This window comes from Perognathus longimembris, chromosome 1, assembly GCF_023159225.1.
Source record: "Perognathus longimembris pacificus isolate PPM17 chromosome 1, ASM2315922v1, whole genome shotgun sequence".
NCBI classification, from domain to species: Eukaryota; Metazoa; Chordata; class Mammalia; order Rodentia; family Heteromyidae; genus Perognathus; species Perognathus longimembris.
The window spans coordinates 46,618,799-46,630,466 of NC_063161.1; the positions used below are offsets into that span (position 1 = coordinate 46,618,799).

Here is an 11,668-nt window from a genome sequence, read left to right on the forward strand (position 1 = left end):
GGCCCCTTCCATCTAGGGGGGAAGATGGACCCCAACAGAAATTATTCTTTGTTTCCTGTTAGATGACAATGGAATAAAATTACAGCTTAACAGCAAATGCTATCACAGAAACCTCTATAACTCATGGAGAATGAACAACATGTTGTTGAATGATCAATGAGTTATTGAAGAGATTAGAAGGGAAAATCATATGCTTATGGAATTTAATAAAAATGAAAACACAAAATATCATTTCTTCTGGGACACAGCAAAGGCAGTACTCAGAGGAAAATTTATAGCTCTGAATGTCTACATAAGGAAATTGAAGAAATCTCAATCAACACTTTAATGATGCACCCCAAGCTCTTTGAAAAACAAGAACAAAACAAATGCCAAACCAGTAGATGGAAACAAACGATAAAAATTAAATCATACATAAATGAATTTGAGATTGAAAGAAAATCCTAGAAATTATTAATGAAGAGTTGGTTCTTTGAAAAAAATGAACAAAATCAATAGACTCTTAGAAAATCTGACTAAATAGAACAGCAAATATACCAAAATTAATATACTTAGAGATGCAAATGAGAACATGACAACAGAAATAAGCAAAATTTAGCATATTATAAAGGAATAATTTACAGACATTTATGCCAACAAATTGGAGAATCTGGGAGAAATGGAAGAATTGCTAGAGAACATTGATATAACCAAATTATATCAAGGAGATTCAAACCAACTAAACTGAACTTTAAATGGCCTCCTTTAAAAGGTTCTTTAAAAGACCTCCTAGCCAAGAAAAGCCCATGACTTGATTGATTTACAATAGAATTCTATAGAGCCTTTAAAGGAGAACTCACACCAATACTCCTCAAACTCTTCAATAAAATAGAAATGGAAAGATCACCACCAAACTCATTCTATGAAGCCATCATAGCCCTCATCCCCAAACTAGATAGGGACTAATCAAAGAAAGAGAACTATAAACCCATCTCTTTGATGAATACCCATGAAAATTTCCTCAATAAAATTCTGAACAACGGACTTCAACAACTAGCCAACAGCCAACAAAAAACATATACTATGATTAAATGGGATGCATTCCAGGGATGCAGAGTTGGTTTAATATATGCAAGTTAATTAAAGTAATTCAACAGATTAACAGAACCAAGAAGGAAAAAAACCACATGGCCATCTCAATAAATGCAGAAGAAGCATTTGACAAGATCCAACACCCCTATATGATAAAAGCTCTAGAGAATGAAAACCAGGAATCCCTGGAACATTCATCAATATAACAAAGGCTGTATATGACAAACCTACAGCCAGTGTTATATTTAACAATGAAAAGTTAAAACCACTTCCTCTAAAATCAGTAAGCAGACAAGCATGTCCGCTCTGTCCACTCCTCTTCAATGGAATAGCATTGGAATTCCTAGAGGAATAAGCCAAGAGATAAACATAAAAGGAATCCAAATAAGTAAATAAGATAAGAATAAGTAAAGGTTTTTTTGTTTTGTGCAGATGACATGATCTGTATTTAAAGAACCTTATAGATTCCTACTTGAGCTGATTCCAAACAATGGCAAAGTAGCAGGGTATTGAATCAACCCACAAAAGCCAGTAGCTTTTCTGTATGCTAACAACAACAAGACCAAAATCAGGAAAGCATCTCCATTTGCAGTAGCCTCAAACCTTATATGTGAAAATTTAAAAAAAATCTTAAATGACAAATTAAAGCAGTTTTAAGGAAACCAAAAAAAAAAATTCCTTTCTCCTAGATGGGAAGAAGTAGCATCATTAAAATGGCAATACTGTCCAGAGCAATTTACAAATTCAATGAAATATCCATCAAAATCCCAACAAGTTTCTTTGAAGAATTGGTGAAAGGAATCCAAAAATTTATGTGGAATACTAAAAGACCCTGAATAGCAAAAACTATCTTTAGCAGGAAGAACAGAGTTAGAGGAATATCAACACCAAACTCCTAACCATTATAAAGCCATCATAATAAGAACAGCTTGGTACTGGCACAAGAATAGGTCTGAGGACCAATGGAACAGATTAGAAGACCCAAATGCAAACCTATAGCCATCTAATATTTGATAAGTGAGCCAAAAACACAGGTTGGAAGAAAGACAGCCTTTTCAACAAATGGTGCAGGCAAAATTGGCTATCCACGTGCAAAAAACCTGAAGCTATATCTTTATATATAACCGTGAACCAGAATCAATTACAAATGGATCAAACACCTTGAAAATATTACACCTTGAAAATATTACAGGGAGTGATAGAGGAAACACCAGCACCCCCCGCCACCCCCCAGGCAAGGGTTGAAATTTCCTAAGATCCAGAATCACAACAAATTCATTAAAGACTGAATAAATGAGGCTGCATCAAATTGAAGAGTTTCTGCATGGCAAAGGAAATAGCTAACAAGATAAATAGCCCAGAGAATGGGAGAAGATTTTTACCAGCGTGCATCATACATGAGCTTCCTATTGAAAATATACTTACAGTTCAAAAAATTAACTCCCACCCCAATCTCCCTCAAAGAATGAACAAACCCATTAACAAAATAGACTGAAGACTTAAAGGAAGACCTTTCAGAAGAAGTAAAAACATGAAAAAATGCTCAATAACTATGGCTATATGTAAATGTAGTCAAAACAACATTGAGATTCCACCTCACCCCAATTACAATGGCCATTATGATGAAAACTAACAATAACCTGCTTGTGGGGATGTGGCCAAAAGGGAACATCTCTGCACTGTTGATGGGAATGTAAACTTTTCAACCACTCTGGAAAGCAGTATGGAGATTTCTCAAGAGACTAAACATCCAGCTTCCCTATGACCCAGCAATTCCACTCCTGGGTATTTATCCAATAGACCACAAACAATGCCCCAAATAAAACCACCAGCGCTTTTATGTTCATTGCAGCATTGCTTGCCATATGGCCAATCTATGGAATCAATACAGATGTCCCTCAGTGGACAAATGGGGCGATGGTATATATACACAACGGATTTCTCCTCTTTCACTAGAAAGAACGATACTTGTAAGGAAGTTTGTAAGGAAAAGGAAAGACTTAAAAATTATATTAAGTATGGGCTGGGAATATGACTTAGTGGCAAGAGTACTTGCCTCGTATACATGAAGCCCTGGGTTCAATTCCCCAGCACCACATATATAGAAAACAGCCAGAAGTGGTGCAGTGGCTCAAGTGGTGGAGTGTTAGCCTTGAGCAAAAAGAAGCCAGGGACAGTGCTCAGGCCAGAAATTCATGGCCCAGGACTGGCCAAAAAAAAAAAAAAAAGATTATATTAAGTAAAGTAAGCCAGACCCAGAGAAACATATGTTGCATGTTTTTTTTCTTCTCATTTATGGTAGCTAGAATGTGCCAATAAAATCTACAAATAAATACACTGGATGGTTGAAAAAGACACTGGGACATGATAAATTATACATTATGAATTAGACATTCATATGGTGAGACTAAAGGAATATTTTCTTAGGAAAGGAGCACAAAAGCTCAACAGCTATATGCATATGATCATATAAAATAATATTTGTAGAAATGAACCCATTAAATGGGTACAAGAGATTTGTTGTTCTTGTCTTTTCATTTTGTTTGTTAAATTATTTGTCTTTGAGAGGGTAAGGAGGGGCACAGTAAAGGTAGGACGAAGGATGAACAAATGTAGCAATGATGTGCACTGTCACTATCACAAAAGATATTGATAACACTGGGTCTGGTTTTTCTCTTGAATTGACTCACCAATCATTTACTAATTGAATTCTATCCCTATTCTAGTTGAGATGCAAGTGAAAAAAATGCTTTTTACAGGTGGCAGGTTCTTTTAGGAAAATTGAGACTACCTAAAACAAAAGTCTAATAATATATTATAAAGAACAATAATATAATATGTAAAGATAAATCTAATAACATGGTGTGTGTGTGTGTGTGTGTGTGTGTGTGTGTGTGTGTGTGTGTTTATATGCTGTTCTAATCCTGGGGCTTGAATTTAGGAACTAGGTGTTGTCCCTGAGCTTGATTTACTCAAGGTGAGCACTCAATCACTTGAGGCACAGCTCTAGTTATAGCTTTTTTTTTTTTTTTTTTTTTTTGGTAGTAGTTTTTATTGAAGATAAAAGTCTTACAGACTTTCTTGCCCAGGATGTCTTCAAATCATGATTCTCTGATCTCAGCCTCCTGGTTAGTTAGGATTACAGGCAAAAACCATGGCACCCCATTTAATGTATTTTTATTAATAAATAAATCATGAGTCATGTGCTTCTGGATCCTAACTCTTGCAGTTTCTTCCTTCCCTCCCTCCCTCCTTCCTTTCCCTTCTCATTCTTTCCTTCCTTCCTTCCTTCCTTCCTTCCTTCCTTCCTTCCTTCCTTTCTTCCTTCCTTCCTTCCTCCCTCCCTCCCTTGCTCCCTTCCTCCCTTGCCTCCTTCCATCCTTTCCTTCTCTCTCTCCTTCTTTTCTTTTTTCTTTCCTTCCTTTTCCCCTTCTTTCCTTTCTTCTTTCCTCCCTCCCTTCCTTCCCTTCTCTTTCCTCCCTCCCTCCCTCCTTCTCTCCCTCCCTCCCTCCTTTCTTTACTGTTTGCTTGCTTGCTTACATATTATTTCTTGGAGAGATTATATTCCTTCATCAGACATTTGTTTCAGATTAAAATATAATAGTAAAATAAAAAGATGAGGTCTATCATTTCCTTAGTGTTGGAATTATATACTCTTTTGACATTTATAATAATGTAAATAATGCAAATTTAAATAATGTAAATTGTGTTAAAAATAATTTCTGAAATATAGCTAGTTAAAATTATTCAACTTTGTGCTGTGGCCTCATCATTAACATTTCTCAGGAGAGACATCTTAATTCTGCTTTCCTGTAAAAGTCCCTTGTGTATGTTTCAAGGAAGTAAAAGACAGATAAAACAAGTATGCTTCTTTGGCAAATAATATTTGCAAAACCAAAATTGCAACTGGCAGGTGCATAAATTAAAAAAATTAAGATAAATTTCAAAGTTATAATCCATTTTTCACAATAGTTACTGAAGGATAAGTAAGCTATTATACTAGCAAGGATTTTTACTTTTTAGGGTCAAGGACTTTATTTTTTTAATAACTTTTTTTGGAGCATGAGGAGAAAAAAAGAAACCAAATATATCATCTTGGATCTTACAAATTAGAAAAGCAATTGTAAATTTTTAATGACATTCTGTCTCAATAAATTTCATTCAGATGACATGCTCATTTTTTCCATAGCTGTTGAATATTTATTCTCATTTATAGTTTTCTCTCTTTTCTCCCATCAACTAATAGCTTCACTAATAAGCAAAATGCATAGCGTTTTCACCTCTATTTTCTGTTCCACTGTAAGTATGACTTCAAATATCTGAAAAGTTGTTCACATGTCCTCCCTTCCTTCCTTCCTTCCAACTTTTCATTTTGTTCTCTTTCTTTCTCTGTGTCTATATCTGTCTTTCATTTGTATTAGAGAAAAACACGATTTCTAGTTCTGAATTCCTGTGATGTATTCAGTTCTAAACTGCTCAGTTAGGCTACTGACCTTCCTCTTCTCCACATCCTTTACTCCTAAGTAATAACTACTTACCAAAGACACTCTCTCGACAAAACTTTTCTTACATTATTTGACTTTTTGATTAAATATAAATATCCTGATGGGACTGCTTATAGAACTTTTGCCACTGCATGAGTCACCAGCTTTCCCACAATTAATTGCAAAACTTATTGGGCACTTTGATCAATTCTGGTGGGAACACCATCTACCCACAGGTAAGATCTTGTCCTCTTTATACTGGTGATCCAAACAGCGTGTTTCATCTCACTGTACATAACCAGATCCATCTTCCCAAACTCTACTTATAAATCACTCTACCTATAATCATATAAGTGCTATGTAAGGCACTTCTCCATAGGTGGAGAAATGTATAAATTGGCCCAAAGTAAAGCATCAAATACTGATATTCAGAGGGAAACAATAGTACACTTGGGTCTGAGCAATGTAACTGCTACTCTGCTATGAGATTATTTAATTGTAAGTACATATTTTATTTCTTCATGTTTCTTACTGGATAATAACTGTACATACTAGATCATTTAGATTTGGCTATAAGAATGTTGTATAGGAAGTGATAATTTGCTATTTAATTCAGAAAATATACTTCAAATTTTTTAAATATTCCAAAATACTGACTTTGCTTCTTTAGGGATATATGAATATTAGATTGATGCTGCGGTTCTTTTGTTGAAATATTAATTCTCTATATATGGAAAAGTGACACTACCATCTTTAAAATAACTTCAAAACACATTTGAAAATGTTTCATTTTCAGAAAATAAGTACAGGTAATTAGGTTAATGTTTTAGCAATGAAATGATTTAAAATTTTAACATTATAATCTAGTTTTTATGCCTATAAGAGATTATTTAAAAAGTAAAGTATATTAGGTAGGCATATTTTTCTTGTATTCATGTATTTATTAATGCCATAAAATGATTAATTAAGTATCACATACATAGTTATTTAAGGTTGATAAGGAACATATTTTGGTGATGAATATGTATTTTCAAAACTCACTGCGCCTTTGTCACTGACTTATTGTTTCATAATAGGCATCACATGTTACCTAATCAAGCACATAAAAAAATAAAATTTTATCCTCTTCTAAGTAACTGTTTCTCCTTTTGAATTTTAGACTTGACATACAGCAATACTAAGAAATGAAAAATCAAACATCTGTGAAGGAATTCATCCTTCTGGGATTAACTAATGACCCAACACTAAATATTTTGATTTTCCTGTTTCTATTTCTTGCTTATATACTAAGTATTACTGGAAATCTGACAATTATAACCCTCACACTGATAGACTCACGCCTCAAAACACCCATGTACTTCTTCCTTAGGAACTTCTCTTTCCTGGAGATCTCATTCACAACAGTTTGTATTCCTAGATTCCTAGTCAGCATTATCACTGGGGATTTGACCATTTCCTATAACTCTTGTATGGCCCAGGTGTTTTTCTTTATACTCCTTGGATCAACAGAATTCTTCCTTCTGACAGCTATGTCCTATGATCGTTATGTAGCCATCTGTAAACCCTTGCACTACACAACAATAATGAGCAGCAAGGTCTGCTTCCAGCTTGTAATTAGTTCCTGGATTGCTGGGTTTCTTGTTATCTTCCCACCAATCATCATGGGACTTCAGTTGGAATTCTGTGACTCCAACATCATTGACCACTTCACCTGTGACTCTTCTCCTATTCTGCTGATCACCTGCACAGACACAACGGTCCTGGAGCTATTGGCATTTTTCCTGGCAGTATTCACCCTCATGATGACATTAGTACTAGTGGTCCTTTCCTATGCATTCATCTTGAGGACAATTCTGAGAATCCCTTCTGCTGAGCAGAGAAAAAAGGCCTTTTCCACCTGTTCCTCACACATGATCGTTATCTCTATTTCTTATGGAAGCTGTATTTTCATGTATGTGAAAACTTCAGCAAAGGAAGGAGTGGCTTTGAGCAAGGGGATAGCAGTGCTCAACACATCTGTTGCTCCAATGCTAAATCCTTTCATTTACTCCCTGAGGAATCAGCAGGTAAAGCAATCTTTTAGTTACTTGGTCAAAAAAGTGCTTGCCAGATAAATTTTAATGGAAAAGGAATTCATTGCCTCCACTTCAAATGGAGCATTACTTGTAATGAAATATCAGCAATGTCTCCTTAAGTAATAGATACTTAAAACTCCTTTTGCTAAACAATGATATTTAAGAAAAGCTCTTCATTCAGACCCATTAATCAAGTAAAAACAGGTGGAAAGTTTAGCATCTCTTCGACAATTTTGTATCTGTCCTCATCTCAACTTTGTAGCGACGTTGGAATCTCATAAGACAGGCCTAGTGTTCCAAGTCAGGGTTTCTGTAGCTGATGCTGGTGCAAGAGTGAGGTGGCCTCTTCAGGCCTTCCCAAGCTCTTACTTTTCATGAGGCCTGATAATATAAGAAACTTGGTTACCAGAATTAACTCCCTCCAGCCTCATGAATGTTCCCTGTTATTCAAAAGCCCAGGTCCCATTTTAGCTTCAATTGTCACCATAGAGCAGAGGTCAAATGGTCTAGCATTGCCATGAGTGTTCATTTGAAGCCTGGAATACACTGTACTACTGACTTGCTAAAAGCAAGTCTAAAGCACACAATCAGGTATCTTTTCCAAATCCTCAAGTGCCCTATATTCATAAGAAAACATTTTTTCAGATGGGCTAACTCACTCAACACAGAGTAAATGGTCTGCCCCCCAAAGAATTTCAGCTCTGCCCCCCAAAATATTTCTTCCTTTTGGTTGCACTATGGGATCTCTGGTTGGGATTTATTTTAGGCCATGATTCAAATCAGGAAAACACCTTCAAAATGTTAAGTATCTATACATTGGGACTCTTACATTTATTACCCAAAGTTCTGTTTCATTGGTATACACTACTAATAATAGCTATATTAGTCAGGATTAACTAATTCAGATATATCAGTGTGGGAACCAGCATGGGAAGGAAGGAATGGGTACAAAGATTATGAATACAAAAAGTATGAATGTAAACAATGATCAGAAAGCTATTCTGTATGTATAGACTGTCTAGAACTCAGGCAAACTTCTGGCAAACATGACTGGTAAGTGTTCTTGCTATGAACATTCTGTTTGTAGCATGAAGATAAAACACAGGCCCAGGGACAGAAACAAGGTATTGGCATTTAATTCATCTAGTTAACAGTGGGTTATGTTTAAGTGACTAAAATACTTTGTCTCTCTTATTTTCCTAAGTACATCCTAAAATATAAGGCCTGCTCAACAAATATGGAGACTGAGATTGGTTCAGGAGTTGCAGAGTCTTTCCTGCCTGTTCCTTCTCAGCTCTCTTGAATTTATTTCACCTTGAGTAATTCCTTTTCCATCAGCACCATATCTACTGGACAGATGTGGCAAATTAATATATAAATGCAGAGATTAGGATATATCCCTGAATTCTGAGGCTATTGTTAGTCAGCATATTATCCAATTCTTAATTCATTCTTTCACACACCAAGTAAAATTCAACCCTGTCTTTGTAAAAGACTAGAAATGGTGGAGGAGAAGATAAACATGGTTGCTTTTCTAACAGTTTATACTGCTATGGTACATTGGTCACATAAAATATATGTCTATATATTGATCACTCATCCACAAAATGATTACCTTAATAGATTAGTCTCATAGTAGGAAGATTTCTTGTCATCTAGTAAAATTTGCATAGACTTTTCTATGAAAAGGGCATAGAGGAGGAAAAAAGTATTATAATTTATATAACTATCATTGTTGCTACTACTGTTATTGTCATTACTGTCTTCCTTGTACTTCCTTCCATGCCCTTGTCATCATGTCTTTCATACCTCTTTGCATTTTATGTATCATTGTTTGTCAAAGGAGAGATATATAGAGGTTGTTATGAAACAACTTTCTGAGATGATTTTATTTTATTTATTTATTTTATTTTTTATTTTTTGGCCAGTCCTTGGCCTTGGACTCAGGGCCTGAGCACTGTCCCTGGCTTATTCCCACTCAAGGCTAGCACTCTGCCACTTGAGCCACAGCACCACTTCTGGCCGTTTTCTGTATATGTGGTGCTGGGGAATCGAACCTAGGGCCTCGTGTATCCAAGGCAGGCACTCTTGCCACTAGGCTATATCCCCAGCCCTGAGATGATTTTAGTCTTAATAGAATTATCTTCCTTTGTTGTCTGTATGATTGACCACACTTAAGCCAAATTAAAAATTTTCATATTATGTCCTTGCTTCATTAATAAAGGAATGATATTGTATTTGTGTAGCATCTGAGAAAGTCAAATGCAAATGGTTTGTAACTATAATCCTAGCTACTTAGGAGGCTGAGATCTTCAAGGATCATGGTTCAAAACCAACCAGCCAGGAAGACAAATTTGAGAGACTCTTACCTCCAATTAACAAACAAACATTGGAGGCATGGCTCAAGTAACAGAATGTTCATTACATAAACAAAATGGGAGGACTTTGCTGGGTGCCAACGCTTTATGCCTGTAATCTTAGCTACTCAGAGGGTTGAGATCTAAGGATTAAGATTCAAAGTCAGCATGGACAGGGAAGTACATGAAATTCTTATCTCTAATTAATCATGCCAAATAACAGTAATAAAAGTATAGCCCAAGTAGTAGAGCACCAGCCTTGAGGAAAAATACTCAAGGACAGCACCCAGGCCTTAAGTTTGAGCCCAGGACCCATATTAAAATGTGTGTGTATGTGCGTGTGCGTGTGTATATGTGTGTGTTAGTCTCACAGCTCAAACCATAATAAATAAAACCTCCTGTGCAAACAGATTTTTTGAAGTTATCAGTGTCACTATTTTAACAATTCTATTCCTTTAGAAACATGTCCCCCATATTTTCATATCATAGTCTTCTCATAAGGAATAGAGCTGAGAGGTGCTGGAGCAAATGGAGAGGATGGTCTTATCCAGTGAAGTGCTCTAATTGGTTAGAAGAAATTGCTAATATATATATATATGCATATATGTATATATAATATATGTCTATATACATATACTATATATACATATACATACTTGTATATGTATATATATATATGGTTAACCAATAGATATAGTCAATTAACCTTGGATTAGCCTGTCACATATTGGCTTTACTATGAACATAGCAAATTCTCTTTAACAAATGGTGTTTAGGAAACTGGATATTAATAGGTAAAAGAGAAACCTTGAATTGGATTAAAGACTTAAACTTAAGACCAGAAAGTCTTTGAAGAAAGCACAGGAAAAATAATATCCTGACATCAATTGTGACAATGATTTTTTTTATATCAAAAATCAGGCTACAAAAATAGAAATAGGGGACTTCCAGGAAAATGGTGGAGGAGCAGCAGAGCCCTAGCTGAGCTCCCTACAACATCGCAGTTTTCTCACCCAGAGAAACTTTTACTCCTAGAAAGACAGCCAAAGTAAGTTATAACATTACAGGGATTCTGGCCAGGAAGGAAAAATCGACTTTGCTGTTCTGAAAACACAGATTTGAGCTCTGGGCAGCATCTCGCCGCCATGCCAGTGTTGTCGCTGGCACAGAGCCCAACACTCTGCGCACCTAAAGCACACAGAGGCGACCAGGGAGAAATCCTCCAGGTGGCAGCAGACAGATGTGGATTGCAGGTTGAGCACTGATGGGCCGAAATTGCAGAGAAAGCATGAGTACCTCATGAAAGACATTCTCACTTGTGCACACAGAGCAGCAACTGTGAAGTGCTCTACCCCCAGCGCCAGAGCAAATTCCCATCTTTGACACTGGCATAGGGTCAGACCAGACTGGAACTAAAGCAGGCCTGGGGAAAGCTGGGACAAAGCGGCCATCTTTGAGAAGAGCAAGAGAGACCGACCAGTGAGAGCCAGCTCTGCCCAGGAGAACAAGACTTGCCCAGGTGTGGGGCTGGTCCTGAGCCATGGCTCAGCTAGAGGTGCCCTGCTCTGCCTGCCGGAATTCCTAAATTAAAAGTGAAAGCAGTGAGCAGCTACTGGTGGCACGGAACAGCCAGATGGGAGAACAAACAGTTCTCAAGACAGATAAACAGTCCCGTCACAGA

General features: G+C 36.4%; 1 protein-coding gene across 1 annotated transcript; it reads left to right on the plus strand.

Annotated features, from left to right (window-relative positions):
* The first annotated feature begins 6,739 nt into the window (after positions 1-6,739).
* On the plus strand, positions 6,740-10,429 carry LOC125363489 (olfactory receptor 6C76-like). Its single transcript, XM_048362758.1, has 2 exons — positions 6,740-7,637; positions 10,416-10,429. Exons 1-2 carry the CDS (start codon positions 6,740-6,742, stop codon positions 10,427-10,429), a joined length of 912 nt encoding a protein of 303 aa, XP_048218715.1.
* The last annotated feature ends 1,239 nt before the right edge of the window (positions 10,430-11,668 follow it).